Consider the following 17,898-nt stretch of genomic DNA (forward strand, 5'->3'; position numbering starts at 1 on the left):
CTGTACTGTACTCTGTAGCCATGGTAGCCATGGTAGCCGTGTAGGTCGGGACCTAAGTGCACCAGTGACCATGGTGACGGCGGCTTGGACCCGGGAGTCGTCTCCCGACTCTAGCCTAGCCTCTTCTCTACTCTCTACTACTACTAGTACTAGTCTAGGGCTAGCACTTAGCAGCCTAGTATGGGTGGCCATGAAGTCGAGACACCAGGTCGCTGCTGGTCGGGGGAGCTCCCCAAACCTCACCACCAATGGCACCACTTATTCATGTTGTGCTTGGTTCCCGTTCCCTAGCTGCAGCTATCTCACGTCTTTGTACACAATCTGGGGACAGGATCGTTTCGACCTTTGTGGACTCATCAGCGCTAACCACTTGCACCACCACTCACCAGTTACTTTACAATCAGCTCAATCAATGCAATGACTGAGCTCATGCGATAACATTGCACGACACTGACCGACGGTACTGACGTCCTACAACTACAATGTAACTGGCTAACAGCTCTAGCACATCTTGGAATTGTTATTGACGTATTGCCTTTCTCTCACACTGTGGGCATTGAAAGACGTAGATGAGTTAACTCGTGGAAAGGGTCGGCAGAACATCTTTCACCACATTGACCGCATGAGTCGTCCCAAATGCGACATAAATTTTGACGCACGGATAAGACGAACTGACATTCGCGCGCTGTGGCGTTGTGCTTGTTCTTTCACTGTATCTTTTGTACAGCATCTCTCTTTTTCCGAACTCATTTTGCACAAATTCTTTTTTTCCCAACTCCAATGTTCATTGTATACACACAAATAGGAGATCCCCCCGATAGGCGTCAGCCTTTGGGTAATCCTGAAATAAAGATTATTATATTACACCACTCAATAAAGGAATCTCCGTGGCGTCAATTCGACCACATTTTGTACTCTGTATATGTATTATTTTATGATGAGGAAAGGAGAAGGACAGAATGTTACGAGTTATGACAAACTGTCCACCAACGTAACCAGATCTTATACAGTCAGCGAGTGCGACAAAATGGTACAAAAAAACATTTTGTCCCTTTCCTTTCTTCATCATAACTATATTGGCTCACCATCCGAGTACAAGTATTTTATTCGCCAATATCGGCATCATGGTTTTGTGGCCGCCCATTTGGCTTGCTGATCCGCCCGGATATTATTTGTTCGTTCAGCATATGCGAACACTTGGATTTATCCATGTGAACGCGAGAATGCATATTAATATTAGTGACTCCTTGGCTATGATGGTAGCTACACGTACATGTATGTGGCTGGTCACGCCATGATGCATTGATAGTCTCTCTTTCTCTTTCTTTCTCTCTCTCTCTCTCTCTCTCTCTCTCTCTCTCTCTCTCTCTCTCTCTCTCTCTCTCTCTCTCTCTCTCTCTCTCTCTCTCTCTCTCTCTCTCTCTCTCTCTCTCTCTCTCTCTCTCTCTCTCTCTCTCTCTCTCTCTCTCTCTCCCCCCCCCCCCATGGTGCGTGAGCGCATTTCACCTCACCGGCACAGATTTATAGCATCTACACGCCCTTTGTTGTCCCCTATGTTCTCTTGCTGTTGTTATTGTTGTTCTCTTCCATTCTATATGTAGGCATGTGCACTTTCATAAAAAAAGTATGGCGCTGTAAGTACATGGTTAGTACATGTACCTAGCCGGGGGATGAATAAGTAGAATCTACATGTACAGTAAGATCGGGCGCCGAAGAACGCAGGGGCTCGAGCGCAGCCTAGGACAGTTCTTAAATTTTTGATTCTAGCCAGACCGTTCTTATTCACACGCGCGCGGCGAGTCGAGTGCCGGCCGTCATGACGTTTGTCATGTACATGTACATGTACATGTAGTGCAATGTAGTACTTCTAAACTTGTAGTGGGTGTCGTAAATGGGAATGACTGTATATGTAGCAGTTACTGTTTACACGTGTACATGACATGTACTCACCTCCCATACATGTACAATGTTCCAAGTTTTAAAAGTGTTCTTAAGGTGGCAGACTACCCAAAAATTCGCTGAAAAATCGAATTTGTAACTTCGTATTGAGTGCTACGGCAGTTGAAAGAGCATGAATAGCTGCAAATTCTCTGAAAATTGTGTCCCTATTTGACCAGCCGTTCAAGAGTTATGGCCAAAAATGTGCCCTTGCAAGGAAAGAGTTTTTTGTTGCATGCTGTCATTTGTTGGCAGCACTGTATTTGAATGTGAGCAGACCGTGCGCAACTTGTCATATTATGGAAACACGCGAAAGTGTGCAGAATTTTGCCCCAAGTCCAAAAAAGTCCAAAAAATCACGTTAAAAAACCACGTATTGGGCTGCACGGCGGCGGGCGAAGCCCGCCGCCGTGCAGCAGGACTTTTGCCCGCACCCTCGTGACGTTGCAGATATGTGGCTTGATTTGACGTTGATTTAGTGACTTTGGCAAGTTTGAGTCGTGTCAAGAAGTCAGGTAGGATTCAGTACTAGGCAGTAGTGAAACGTGAGTGGCAGTCTTTGCCGGTTTCTGAGGACATCCTGGATTTGGTGTGCAGCGCTGTGGAAATGGCTTGCTGTGGAGGTCCCAGCACTGGATGTTGTATCAAAGGTACGACCTCGTAGCACACCCTAAACCTAAAAAATTCAAAAATTGACTTGGGTCTGTGGGAGTCCGCGAGAGAACGCCCACTCGTTCCGTTGTGACAGATTCCAGGGCCACGTTGAGGGGCCCTACCCCACCACCCATGGCTGCTTCTGGACTTGTTTTAGGTTTGGGTCCCGCGCACGGACAGAATGGGCACGAAAATGTGAAAAAAATGTAAATGCATTTGTTTGGCTCCTGGGTGGCTCGCACACCGTGGCACTATGCCGGAAATTTGAGTTTTTCCGGCCTGGAACGCCTGTCAGTGAGGCGCAAGAACTTGTAAATCATGTCCTGAGGGCCAGCATAGTGACAGGAGTGTGTGGTCAAAATTTCACTCAAATCCACTGAGAAACACCAAAGTTACGGTCAATTGAATGCCATATGAAATTTATGGGTAGGCTGCCCCCTTAAATCTGATAATTCTAGCCTGGACTGTTCTTAAATTTGGTCGGTTTTCCAGCCTGGGTGTTCTTCGGCGAGGTGTTCTTCGGCGCCCGATCTTGTAGTAAATGATATGGTGATATCCAGTGCACCCGTACTGCCGTGGACTCTTGAATGTACAGATGCCAAAAGCCCCTGGTGTGGATAATGCTCGAAAAGCAGTGAAATTGACAGAACCATACAAACCTTATGGTGGGCACTTCCTTGAATTTCCGCTACATTTCTTTAGCCACATGGACCACATACGAAGCATTAGGCTTTCCCCAAATCGCAGAAAACGAGACTTATCGAAACATCGACTCGGATGGAGAGCCAAGGATAAATTTATGGAAAAGAAAAAGGACCAAGGAGCTACAAGTTACGCTATAAAAGTATAATGTCCACTGCCTCCACCAGTTACCAAACAATAGTGCACATTATAGCGTAACGTGTAGCTCGTTGATTCTTTTTCTTTCCTATGAATTCATCGAAAAATCGCTACGCTCTTCGCCGATTTTGGAGGGTTCCTTTGAGAGTCGCCGAAAATCTACCAAATGTTGTTGCAAAGTGCGTTTACGAACGAATGATGTTGCTGCGAACATGACCGCTCCCATCTGCCCAGCTGCCTTCGTGATCTCGGCAGCTATGCCCGCGACAGAAAACAATGGAGTAACATCTGCTCAGCCATTTAGTCTAGTACTGCTCTTCTCTTCTTAAATTTGACCTTTATTACAAGACTCTTCTTTTCTTTTTCATTCCGTTTCCCCACTCTCACACACACATGTTCACAGTCAATTCTGCCGTCGTGGGTCCCATTCGGGACGGATACGAGAATAATGATAATAATAACTCCACAAGACACTTGGCACAATGAACGTGTCCAGCCTATTATTAATGTACACGACCTACATCCGACCTGTTCTCGAATATGGCAGCCTTGCCCTCTCCAACACCACACAGCAACAGCGGGACACACTGGAGAGAATTTTTTTCTACAAAGAACACAAACCCGGCTCGAGACGAAAATAAGAACAAGAAAGATAACAAAGTTGCATGCAGGGAGAACGAAGAAACGACTATAGAACACAGAAGTTGTGGGTTGACAGAACAAACAACTATTGAGTCGGGGATGACTACTAGTATCCACTAGCGCAGCTGTGTAGGTGGGGCGTTGTGGACTCCTCCGACCAGAGGTCTCGGTATCCTTGCACACAACGCGCACCAGGGGGGGGGGGGGTAAAAAAGAAAGAGTTTGGCCATCATGTCAGGTAGTATGCTAGTCTATGGTGTACACGTCGACAGCGGTCCCACAAGTTTGCTCGAGGAGGTACTTGTACACTGCTACTTTGAAGCGTTGCAGCGCTGCCTTGGATGGGGGAGCGTTCAGGATGGCAGAGGGTAGAGCATTCCATGTTGTTAGTAGTATGTAGTAGTATTTATTATTTTAGTAGGCCGAATGGGAAGGATCGGTGTAGGATGTCAGGACTTGTTGTGGGGAGGGGGTTGACAACTGGAAGGCATGGGAGTGTTTCACTTGATGTCGGTGGCGGGTTATGGGGCGGGCGGGCTCAGGGGCAGCAGGTGGCAGCAGGTGGCAGCATGTCTGTCAGCTGGGCTGGACCGGAAATGTAGTGCAGCTTGAACAGGTAGCACAGTCCCGAGACTTGCCGACGCACTGATAAGCTTGGGAGCATGGTCCCAGCGCCAATGCTGCGCATGCACCGTTGCTGAATGCGGTCAAGCTTCGCGAGGTTGGACCGGGCTGCGCCTTGCCAGACTAGGGGAGCATATTCCACGGTTGGGAGGATGAAACCTTTGTAAACGCTGAGGCTGCCGTTGCGGTCGAGTACTGATTGATTGATTTTATTTGGATTCGCGAGACCAAACGAGCAGGAGTGCTCAATAACAGGGTAGCGAATGGTTGAGTTGTGCTATGTGACAATGTAGTGTGTGCGTGGAGGGGGGGGGGGGGAGCTGCGGAGGCCCAATACAATGTAAGGGGATGGGAGGAGAGAAGGCCAGCGGAGAGTCAAATTCAGAAGAGGGAGGAGAGAATAGCTGAAGTACACGGTTACTGAGCGAATTCAAATAAACCAAACAAACAGCAAAACAAGTACACAGCTCACGAGAATAAAGAGGACTGGAGCACAGAATTGAACTGCTGATGTACACAGCTGACGAGAATAAAGACAGGAGCACAGAAATGAACGGGAGGCAGTCTACGAAGTGGTGGTACCATCGGTGCATGCACCACGGTACATTACCATATTATCGGCGCGGCTTTGCAAAGTTCGTGGGTACTGAATACCATGGTGTGACCAATTGTGTAGCAGTCTACAACGTGTAGGGAATGGCAGCTCGGCGGAATGGGCACACCTTCCTGAAGATTCAGCTGATTCTGAAGCCGAATCTCTTGTATTTTTGAGCCGAGCGAAACGCCGAATAGGCGAAAAACGAGCCGATACGAAACATGCCGGAAAGAGTACGAAATTCTGCCAATTTGTCTGCCGGCATTATCCACCAAGGTGTAAATGCCACTGACTACGACATTATTTCACTCCATGGCATGGATCCATGCATATTCTAATTGTTCAACAGATGGTACTGGCTGCCGAGTGTGCTGTATGGCTGTGTAGTCAGTACCGCCATCCGTCAGGTGCAAATCGATTGATAAGCAAAAAATTGTGAAAAGCTATCCGGTATACTATCCAGCTTACCAGTCTAGGGACCGGCGGATTCTGCTCGAAAAGGTGGCAGATTCTGCTCGAAAAGGTGGCAGATTCTGCTCGAAAAGGTGGCAGATTCTGCTCGAAAAGGTGGCAGATTCTGCTCGAAAAGGTGGCGGATTCTGCTCGAAAAGGTGGCAGATTCTGCTCGAAAAGGTGGCAGATTCTGCTCGAAAAGGTGGCAGATTCTGCTCGAAAAGCAGTGAAATTGGCAGAACCATACAAACCTTATGGCGGGCCTCGAATTCTGCTCCATTTCTTTATCCACATACCAAACATGCATGAAACTTACCAGAAAAAGTTCCGAATTCTGCCAATTTTCTGCCGGTGGCTAATAGCTCAACAGATGGTACTGGCTGCCGAGTGTGCTGTATGGCTGTGTAGTCAGTACCGCCATCCGTCAGGTGCAAATCGATTGATAAGCAAAAAATTGTGAACAGCTATCCGGTATACTATCCCGATTGGCACCTGTTCCAGGCACATGCTTGAGGAAGTGGCATGCATGCAGCACCATCAAACACAATTATACCCCCACCCCTTCCTAGCCTCGGCTTTGGTAGATAGTGCAGGCAGACAAATTGGAAGAATTTGGTTCCTTTTCTGGCATATTTCATGCATGAAGTTGAAGACACCACTTACTAATGCACTTATTGCAACCGTACATGTACCGGTAAGTACAGATGCAGTGGTGTCTTCAACTTCATTCTCCCGAGTCAAGCTCCGTATGAAGACATCCAAGAAGAATATTGCGTGATGAGTTCAGCGGGGAGCAAACGTACGTCGCAATATCGTTGCTGTGTCATCTTCTATGCGCCATGCGCTACCTGATGTACCATCCTGCTATGTCGGATACCGCTAACCATGCATGGACTAGGCACCATTCGCTAACTGATGGTGGTGGTGGTGAGAAGGAGATCTCTGTGCCAGAATAACTTAGCAGTCTACAACGTAGAGAGCATGTGTGAGCAGGCGTGTATTTACCGCCATATTGCCAGGTGTATGACTGTATGTTCAACCAGCATATTAATCAAGCATTTTATTATCTGGTGACTCAGTGTACATGAAACCCTTATAATGTTACGTCATAATCATCTAGGCATAGGCGATCATCGGCCAACAGACTCACAACACTTACTTCCTCCTCTTCTTGTCCGGGGAGGTTACACACATGTTGTTGATGTAATCTTGGTACATGTACAGCATTGCATTGCTAAACGTGGAGCAGACAAAAGGAGAGCGCGATGATGCTCAAGCATGCAATAATGATTGAGATATCACACAATTAGCTAGCCGCTGGCAACGTTGACGCCTATTGCACTGTTAATATAATGACACCTTACTCCATCCGGTTGGCACCGTGATCCTGAGTCCAATGGTCTGTGATCTGCAAGGCCCAGGGGAGTATGGCCTGGCAGCAACTTCACGCGACACCCACGCAGGGCCAGAGACCCGCGGAGCGATGCTATACTTTTGTATTTCCTCCAGTAGCCTCCTCGGCGTCGCAATAGTTTGAGTCGAGAACATTCTGCATAAGCAGGATCAGGCGCGCCATACAGTCAGTCAGTCAGTCATGCTCATGTACGCTCCAGCAGGTTTTTGTCCCGTATCAACAGACACCACCGTCAACACCGTGGTGCGTAGACTGTAAGAGCGTTGGGTTCTGAAGTCAAGATTGGCATTTGCTGCCGACCGAATTACCCCTTGCTGCTTGCTGGTGCACGGGACCGCCTGAGACTACTTCGAGTACTAGTATTCCCGTTTGACCGTGCTCAGTACACCGACCCCTAGAAGACCCGAGCGCCTGAACAGTGGCCTTTCCAGCGGCCGAATACGCCACAGCGAGGTGACTATGCTCCAGACATTGTAACTGTGATCGTGAGCCACACATCACTGTTCCTCGTCGCAAGGGTACTGTGCGTCGCAACCCCAAACGTAACTGAGTGGATGAGGGGCTCAGCGTTTGCACCATTAATGTGCAACAATTTGCTAATACAAGTGCCTGTACATCACAACTAGACTAGTCACAGCTCGAAAAGGTTTGACGCGAAGTCCGCGCGCATGCGCAGAGCTCCATTGAAGGGATCGTGGTAATCGTCCTTGCCTGGAACGGTCCCTCACTGGGGACTCTGAATGGCGCCTTGTTCGAACACAGCTCTTCCACCAGTCATTCAGGACACTGTGAAGGAGGTGTGGATGATGCTCGTGTTGATGCTCCTGGCGAATGCGATGCTCACCGCGAGTGAGCAGACAACACTGGATGGAAGCAACTTTCCTATTCCTGAACCTCTGGAGGTGGTTTCTGGCGAGTTGACACGTAGCTACGATCCCGCAGTCGCATTTCCTCGGCCCGGAGACCCGCTGAAGCATTCGTTGTCAGCCCGACAGACAGTGCAGTTCGGCGCCATGGAAATTGTCGCCAATTTCGGATTTCTTCAACGCCCAGCGGGTGTCAGCTTTGTGAATCTGAGCTGCGTGCTGGCTGGCATGTATTTGCCAGTTCGTGGGCGAGCGGAAACCTGGAACCAAATAATGATAGTTTCCTCGTATGCAGGCTGCAAATGCCGTAGATCTCATCAGCCCAGAGTGACGTCATCACCTGATCATCGCCTACTCGTCTTCTACGGGTTCGGCCCTGGTCAGGCTTGTGCAAACCAAGTGCTACTCTACCATGGCGATTGGGCGATTCAATTGAATTCTCGTGGAGGCGAGCACGTGCCCTGGGCATTCTACCCGGGCCTCGTGGCTGTACCGGTGTCCCACGAGCAGTTTGATCTGATCTCTTACGGCGGAGCACTGTGTGACGATCTGGACAAGATCGAGTGCCTGACTTTCTCCGACGATGTATGGCAGTTGCGTATCTCCAGTAACGGATCAAGCAGATCCGGATCAGAGGCTGCCGAGGTTTGGACAAGGAGAAAGGTGGTAGTTCATTCCCAGCGGTCAGGGCCAGGTCCCAGATCCAATCCGTACCTGTTCCGGATTGGCAACAACTCACTGCTGCTGTTCGGAGGGGTCCAGGTGACGGCCAATTACACTCGACTCCTTGTAAAAAGTGACTTTTGGACGTATACCATGGACAGAGGGCATTGGCAGCAGCTTCACACTGACCTTGCCGCCACAGACGCGTATTCAGTACCAGTGACGGCGAATTCCTTTCGTCTCCTGTACAACAGCCTACAGGCGGTATATGTTAAAGATTACAATGTCATAGTAGTAGCGGTTCATGATCCGTTCGAGTCAATTGACTTGTTCATTTGCGAACTGCCGGAAGATGAAACGCACAAACCTGGTATGGTTTACTGCCGGAAAGCCGGTACATGTCAAACTCATGTATCCAAGGCTGTGCGATCGCTACTCCACATTTCCTGGTTTTCGCTGACCGCAGGGGATTACTCAGTGTACATGCTCCTTCATGGCCGAGTCAGAGTGGCCGATTTAAGTGAGTTCACCATAAGACGGGTCACATCGTCCTCGGGGAAAACCAGCCTCGCTCTTCTACAAGATCAACAGCAGGATTTGCGTATGCTGTTTCCCGGCTTTCAGGAAAGCTTCTCCGCTGCCCCTGTTATCAAGATCGATAACTTCCTCGGAATAACAGAGTATGCGTTTCTAGGAGGATATCGTATGGGAAATGATGGTCTTCTATCGTTGGTCACGCCTGACCTTCCGCTGAAAATGGAAGTCTGGGGAATGCGTATGAATCGCGGTTCCGGCATGTCGACCATATCGATGAAAGCCTCACCATCAGCTCCACCATACGCCAGATTGTATGGCCACACTGCCACACGTGTAGGTGCCGTGGCCATTTTGTTCGGAGGTGAGCGTCCTATCGCCACTATATCTAGTACCTTAGTTTACGAAAGCCACCCTTGGTGCTATCATCTGGGGAACAACTATTGGAGACGGGCGAAGTATGTTCCGTTCCTACAAGCGACACCAAGAGCGCGCTCGCTTCACGTGTCTTTTCCGTACAGAGATATTGGCATGGCAGTACAGGGAGGTGCGAGCGACCTTGAACTGTTCGGAGACCTGTGGATGTTTGTCACCAGCAGCTCGGCAGCGTGCAGCGGCAGGTGGGTTGAACTTACTGGTTACGTCACAGGAGGGCATTTGCCGCGACGGAAAGGCCATTCGGCGACCCAGTACGGCGACTGGGACGTCATTCTCTTCGGTGGCTACTCGAGTGAGTCAAAAGGCCAGAAAAACGGACTGGAATCGAACACAGAAGACGCTAAGGATGACATGTATTTGACGATTCTACGTATTATCAGCCTCACCGAGGTTCGTATCAGGAAAATTCCATTACAGCGGTCTGTCCAGCGCAGGACCGGTCATTCCTTGTCGAGATACACGAACGATTCCTTTCTTCTCCTGGGTGGAGTGCATCGTGTTAATATGGGGAACTTCACCGTCGCCCACGAGGCTCTACTGCTCCAGATGCGCCCAGACAACACTATGAAAATCATTCCGTTCTTCAATTATTCCATCATGCAGCACCATGTCGTCGACAATCTGGTCGTGTCAGGCCTGGCCCTGGATGGAATTGGAAGCCGATTCACCCAGTTGAACTATCTGCTGCTGAAAAACGACAAGCATTGCCCAGTCGGCTACGGACGGAATGCGCAGGATTCGTGCCAGCCGTGCCCCAAAGGCACCTACGCATCCAGTGTGCCACAGCAGTGCACGAAGTGCGCAGAGCATCTGACGACGGCCGGCGAAGGGGCCTCAGTGTGCATTGCGAAAGATCCGTGCACTACGAACACATGTCACGGCCACGGCGCATGCTTCGTGGACAGCGAGAACGACGCCTATTGCAAGTGCCGCTTCGGGTATCTACCCGCCGACGATTGCCGAACGCCGACGGTGTATCTGTCACAGATTGCTGCTGCAGTGTTCTCCACTGTTTTGGCCATTCTTATCACGTCTTTAGTGAAATATCTCCGACGAGGAAAGACATTGCGACGCACCGAAGAAGAGCTGAGAGTCGAGCGCTTTCATCTTCATAAGTCCAAACTTAAACTGTCCGAGATTAACCGTGGGACACGAGTGAGGTGGGTGGATTTGACAATCACTCGACAAATTGCGTCGGGAACCATTAGCAAGGTGTACCTGGCTGAACTGAATGATTTGGTGGTGGTGGTGAAGAAGCTTCCCCGCTATGCAACTCGGGCCAAATGGCAAGTAGATCTACGACCCTACGATATTTTCATGGAGGAGGCGGAGGCGCTGCGATCTTTGCGCCATCCCAACATAGTCCTCTTCCTCGGGGCCGGACAAGACGCTGCTAGCATAGGTCCGTTTTTGGTCATGGAGTACCTGCGACGTGGCTCTCTTTACGACAACCTGAAAGATCGGGCAGTAGATATCGATGGCAATGACCGGCTTCGCTTCGCCATGGACATCGGTCGTGGTATGCGATACCTACATAGTTCCAATCCGCCGCAGATTCACCGTGACCTGAAGAGTCCCAACATCCTGGTGAGCGAGAAGTGGGTGTTAAAAATTGCTGACTTGGAGTTTGTTCGGTACTCATCTCTGGTAAAGGAAGACGACAAAACTACACGTACTTCTACTGGTGCCAGATCATGTCCAGGTGATCAATCGCAGTCCGACGCCAACCAGAGCACCCCAAGCGGCGCCGACTCCCTGGGAACGGCACTCGCCCCGACACATGCTGGATCCTCGACGATGCTCACTCCTCTGTTACCGTGTGTGGAGGAGTCTGCTGAGCGGCAAGCACCTGGCCTCAACAGCAGCCCTAGCAGCCATCATTGCACTCCTTCAGAGCTAATCCCTACGCACGACGTGCCCGTGGCCATGACATGCGGAGTTGGCACGGACCGTTGGAGAGCTCCGGAGACTTTGACGAAGAACAGCTACACGGAAAAGTCTGATGTCTATAGGTAAGTGCGCCCAACTAAACCTCACTACAGTGATTTCAGTAGTGCATCACTTATAATATACAGCAATGAATACAACTACATGTATGTTCACACTCATAATCATGACCATAGCAACGAATAAAGAGTTCCAGAACGTTCTATATACTAGTGATTATGATCATGCATCTACGTACGCACCACCAAGGTACAGGTTGTTGGATCTAAGCAGGACCGGCGGAAGGAGGTTTTGACTGGTCCCGCCATACGCTAGCCTGTCATACTTTGATATGGTGGCTGCACATAACCACCTAGCATGTCATACTTTGATATAGTGGTGGCTGCACATACAGTTTGATAATAATTATTGGTGGTGGCTGCACATACAGTTTGATAATAATTATTGGTGGTGGCTGCACATACAGTTTGATATGGTGGTGGCTGCACATACAGTTTGATAATTGGTGGTGGCTGCACATACAGTTTGATATGGTGGTGGCTGCACATACAGTTTGATATGGTGGTGGCTGCACATACAGTTTGATATGGTGGTGGCTGCACATACAGTTTGATATGGTGGTGGCTGCACATACAGTTTGATATGGTGGTGGCTGCACATACAGTTTGATATGGTGGTGGCTGCACATACAGTTTGATATGGTGGTGGCTGCACATAACCACCTCGGCAGTAAACACGTGTTGCTGGTCCAAAAGTTGGTCCGGCCATGACCTGACCAACCGGACCGGTTCCGCCGGGCCTGCTAAGAACAAGAAAACAAGAAAACGTTCTTGGATCCAACGAACCGTACCTTGATGATGTTTGTAGAGGCATGATTAATTAAAATGACAGAATGTCCTCACCTTCTTTTTCACTTATTGAGATTTTAAAAATGTTATCTCCTTGTCGACTCTTCATGAAACTCTTTGTAAACCAGTGTTCGCACTCATAATGATCACAAACATAACAACGGAGTTCAAGAACGATCTGGATCCAGAACGCTCTGGAACTCCTTATTTGTTGATGTGATTGTGAGTGGGCATATTGTTTTAATCATTGCTTTATCAAATTTACTGTATCCGCGTCGCCTGTTCAAATGCATAACTTGTTTGTGTTGTACCAGACAGATGCAACGGATTGGGAAAATCTCATGCAGGGAGCAGCATTAACAGTTATGTTTATGTGGATTTGCGATGTAACGCTCTACACAGTCATGGTGATGTCATGGTGATGTCATGGTGATGTCATGGTGATGTGTATAACTTACCCTAAGGTGTGTCCATTGCAAAGCCTGCTTGGAAACAAAACCTTCATCGCCTCTGGTGTTTCTGGCCTTTAACATTATTAGGAAGAGTTGCCAATGTTGCACCTTGTACCCATTCTAATGGGTTTTACAAAACACTGTGCACTACCCTGAACAGGGGGCACATTGCACAACGCGCACTGCTCATCGTACACTAAAATTGCCTGCCGTGTATGGTGTGCAGTTGAAACCGGTCATATGGCAGGTACAGGTCATTCTGTTGTTCTGTTATCAACAGAGTACCATTTACCTGATTGGACAGTAGAAACGAATTTTTTTCTTCATTTGTATCCTGCTGGCTGTAGTGTACTGCGAATGGAAAGTTTTCACCTGGGCTATATGTACTCATTAATTTCATTCAACTCAATCTCGTGGCATGTGCATGCAGCTCTAATATGGGGAATAACCCCAGAGATGAGGGCGATACCCAGCCATGGCAAAAAGTACAAAAGAAAAAAACAAGAAAGAAAAGTGGAAAGAAAGGAACAGGGAGGAAAGCAAAGCTTAGCCATGAAAAGTGAGATAATCGGTCATTACATTGTATAGCTAAACACGTGTGAGTGCTGCAGGAAAACGCAACTCACTGCAAACAACTATTACTTGGCGAAACTGAGACATGCTGTGGCTATCTGCTCGTCTGTTCTGTTGGTACTTGCAGCTACGGCGTAGTGCTCTGGGAAATATGTGCACGCCAGCTTCCCTACGGGCACCTCAACAGTTCGGAGTACATCCATCAAGAGATCATTGACGGAGAGAAGCTGGTGTTTCCGCCTGGAACACCATACGGGTACCGGCACCTCGCCGAAAGGTGCATGGCGGAGAATCCCCGGGATAGACCATCCTTCAGGAAGATCATCCAGCAAATTGATGAGCTCCAGGTCAGTCCTCCGGCAAGTGAATGAGAAGGTGGTAAGGCAACGAATTCCCTTAATTTTCTGTAGCATGAGTTTGCCTCTTTTGGAATATCAAAATCAGTTCAAAATGTACGGAGACGCGTCAAAATGTTTTCACGTGTCATGACATCTCTATGCAAGTATGTTGATGCCTACCCGGTACCCCCTCCTCGACTAGCCTATGCATGACTGGTGTAGGCATTATGCACTCCTCCTTCGTCCTGCAAAATATTCAATTATCAGCATCACGGAATGTAATATCAATGAAAGAACAATGTCGATTATTTGCAAAGAACAATGGAACAATATTTTAAGATTTGAATGCCGTTTCATGTTATAATCACCAGAAAAAGTTTTTTTGTAGTCCAACTCTCAGTGTGATGACGATTTCCCATGATTATCACATGAAAACCACGTTCAAATCTTTCTTTTTTTCTTTTTTCTATTGTTCCATTGTTCTCGTGGTATGAGTGCGCTCAGTTTACTTTCATCGATATTAAGTTTCTTGTCTCCACGCCAACTTTTTATCATGGAATGTCTCATTTTTTCACTGGATAATCTTCCAAGGTACAAATATGCACCATTCCTCACAGATTTCCCTCCTCGAACTGTTTATCACATAAAACATTTCTGCCATCTGTGTTTTATTCCTACTGTCTTGCTCCGGTAAATTTAGTTCACAAACGCATAATTTTTACGTTTCCCATTTACTAGTCGAATGTAATCAACTGATCTGGCATTCACTTTAACACATATTTCGGTGTGTTTTCGGGATCTTATGTGCCTGCTAGAAACTATTTGAACACACCCATGCATGTGTTCAGGCTTGCACAATGAAGTAGCTTGGCTGATAATCAGACGAACAGAAGAACAGAATGCTTCAATAAGCAATGGAGCTCAATCGTGTCTGAGACTGGGTGCTGATGATGATGCTTAGGAGTGCTTTCATTCTGATTTGAATGATGAATATTTTCACTCATTCCATCAGTGTACAAGAGCGAGAAATACCCATTAGCAAGCACGCAGGACGTGGCAGGCCGCTGAGGTTGTGAGTGTGTGTGTGTGTGTGTGTGTGTGTGTGTTTGTGTGTGTGTGTATGTGGGTGTGTGGGTGTTTGTGTGTGTGTGTGTGTGTGTGTGTGTGTGTGTGTGTGTGTGTGTGTGTGTTCTGCACTAATACAATCATGTAACTCTAAGTTGTCTGTTAGAAGATAGGTGATTACGGCTAAAGCCCGGATATCCGGAACGTTTTTTTACTTACTAGTACATGTCCTTGCATGTCAATAGCAAGGTTTAGAACAATGGCCAAGGTGTCTGTAGCACTACAATGTAGTATCCAGTGTCTGCTCTAGGATTGTAACACAGCCGGGTACACGTGTACCTGGCGCAACCATTTCAACCGGGTCGGAGCCGGGTACACATGTACCTGGTTGGTTGGTTTATTTAATTCGGACAATAAACGGGAACTAGGCCCAATGATATAAAGGCGAATGAATAAGCCGCATTTAGAAAAGAGAGGACAGGAATTAGAAAATTACGAAAGAAGAAGAAGTATCTGACACATACAAGCCATGTAGTCAGTCCTTTCAAAGTTCGAAAGTGTAAAGTACCAACCGGGTCACAGGCGACCCGGTACTATATTTTCAACCGGGTTCAAGCGCCGCCCAACCGGGTGGATTACCCGACTCACCCGGCGCTGGAACAGACACTGGTATCTTGGGTTTTTATAATTTGTTTTATGCAGGAGTAGAACACAATTCAAGTGGTATATCATCAGAAGAGAGCTTTCTATGAGGCCCATTACACTGCATGTACATGTACGTGAACTGTATTGTCAAGAACCAGGGATTCGTATCAACCCGGGTGTATTCCGTAGCGACTCCCTGGTTAAAACCTAAGACTGGTTCTGCTGGGTTCCACTCGGCATAATTGTGGGACATGTCCTTTAGTGCCATTTCACTGGTAGGCACCGGCGGATAATGCCGGCAGAAAAATTGGCAGAATTCGGTACTTTTTCTGGTAAGTTTCATGCATGTTCGGTATGTGGATAAAGAAATGGAGCAGAATTCGAGGAATTGCCCGCCATAAGATTTGTATGGTTCTGCCAATTTCACTGCTTTTCGAGCAGAATCTGCCACCTTCCTATTCACTGGTTGCAACAGCCTACTTACTGTGTACAGTGTACATGAAAAAGGGATCCAATGTTGTAGTATCAACATGACTGTGTGGTGTTTACTAGGAATGGCTCCAAGTCTGTTGGAAGGGCCTTTCTTTCTGGCTGGGAGAGGCCTCCATCAGTTCCCTCCTGAACAGTGGCTAAGCGCATAAACCACAAAAGCCACTGGAAATTTCGACGAGGTCGTTCATATCATCACTTTTGAAGGCATGTACACATACACGTACACATACACGTATGGATGAAATAAGTACTGTAGAAGCAGAAATTTTCGGTGGTGTAATTTTTTCGGTATTCTCCGAAATCGGCGGTTTGTTGGAGGGAAATTTTCGGTAAACTCGTTTCCAAGTAAGTGTAATACATGTAGTACCGACATTTTCCCCTCTCCGTATCAATTTGCGGCATCACTCGTGCCTCCCCAAACGGATTTTGTCAAGTATATGCCGAGTGTGCAGTGAATACAGCTAGTGCAGAGGAATAGTGCACTGTGTGTGTGCGTGTGTGTGTGCGTGTGTCTGACCACCATTAGACCCCAGTGACTCAGCAAAGTTTATTTTGCCTAAGGCGAGCTGCTTACACCTTCTGCTGCAAAGATACAGCTGTGTAATATGCCTACACACAGGGGAACTGCTTGTCGATACTATCCATCGCGATCTCCAATGCATGCAATAATGACCTGGCATTGTCAGCATCGTGCACGGTTGCAAGCTTATCAAGCCTGTTGCAAAACAACCAAAAAAACAGTTCTGAAAACAGCATTGTCTCTTCCGGTGTGTTGCTGTTGTACATAGATATACATGTACATGTATATGTAGATACTCAGGATGAGATCGCTTCGGGAACGGACGCGATAATTAATTTTACTTTTATTTACTTGCTCAGGATCTGACTTCTTCCTATAGTTTATTCCACTGTACTACCAGCAGGATTGTACGCAATCACAAGGCAAAGGAACCCACAACAGATGTAGCCCAGGCAGTTTAGTGAGTACTAGGCATTGGCGGATATTCATAATGCTCGAAAAGGTGGCAGATTCTGCTTGAAAAGCAGTGAAATTGGCAGAACCATACAAACCTTAGGCGGGCAATTCCTCGAATTCTGCTCCATTTCTTTATCCCCTAGTGAGTACAGGGCCCGATACGCTCACCCGTGACCGAGAGATTGGGAGAGAGATTCGAATCCAACATTTTTATATTTTCATCATCAAGAATAGCCGTGAATAGGGCAGTGTATGTTTCGAAATACTGCAATATACTGAACAAATTTGAAGGTAGCAAAATGTGTGTGAGGAATGAATTTTAGAAATAAGAGTAAGAACCAACCTCATTGCAAAATGGTAGATCTACAACTCAGCATCCAGCCTTGCGTAGGGGCAGCGACTGCTGGGGATGAGGAAACGGGAATGGCGTGGTGTCCAGCCAGCCAAATGACAGCTTACTTCCGAAGCCTCGGTTCAGCAAAACAAGGCCAGAGCAGCCATCCTCGTAGTTGCCGAGCACCCTGACAGAGCGCACTTGGATGCCGTCGCTGTGGGCTGCGTTCAGGCTTGCGTTGCGAAGATTGATGGGAGCCACGCACGGTCCGCACACATTCCCGACTTCGGGCGAGATGGGCACGGTGAATGTGCGCGAGTGCGACTTGAGAAAGATTCCACGCAGAGGAACACGCATGACGGCAGTCTGGAACGCCAGTGCCTTGATCGTGCTGCCGGTTTTCGGCGCAGGCAGTTCCGGTACAGTCGAGTTCTCGAACAGGTCGATATGCTCATGAATGATGTGGTCCAGTACGGGAAGCGAATCCAGGTCGACGTGCTCGTGATCGCAGTAGAACTCCAGCTCGAGGAAGTGCGGGCCACGCGCTTCGTTGTCCGTGCCGGCGAA

At 48.0% G+C, this 17,898-nt stretch overlaps 2 protein-coding genes across 2 annotated transcripts in view; one reads left to right on the forward strand and one right to left on the reverse strand.

Moving 5' to 3' along the window:
* The first annotated feature begins 6,909 nt into the window (after positions 1-6,909).
* Positions 6,910-14,856, forward strand: LOC135818332 (uncharacterized). Its single transcript, XM_065331688.1, has 2 exons — positions 6,910-11,673; positions 13,609-14,856. The coding sequence occupies exons 1-2, from the start codon at positions 7,901-7,903 to the stop codon at positions 13,850-13,852; spliced, it is 4,017 nt and encodes a 1,338-aa protein (XP_065187760.1). The 5' UTR covers positions 6,910-7,900; the 3' UTR covers positions 13,853-14,856.
* Positions 14,857-17,191: 2,335 nt separating this feature from the next.
* Positions 17,192-17,898, reverse strand: part of LOC135816719 (uncharacterized) — a 1,206-nt gene continuing 499 nt past the window's right edge. The window contains exon 2 of the mRNA XM_065329844.1: positions 17,192-17,898. This exon is cut by the window's right edge and continues 85 nt beyond it. Within this exon, the coding sequence (XP_065185916.1) occupies positions 17,368-17,898 (531 nt within the window). The 3' untranslated portion in view covers positions 17,192-17,367.

This window comes from Sycon ciliatum, chromosome 5 (assembly GCF_964019385.1).
Source record: "Sycon ciliatum chromosome 5, ocSycCili1.1, whole genome shotgun sequence".
Classification (NCBI taxonomy): domain Eukaryota; kingdom Metazoa; phylum Porifera; class Calcarea; order Leucosolenida; family Sycettidae; genus Sycon; species Sycon ciliatum.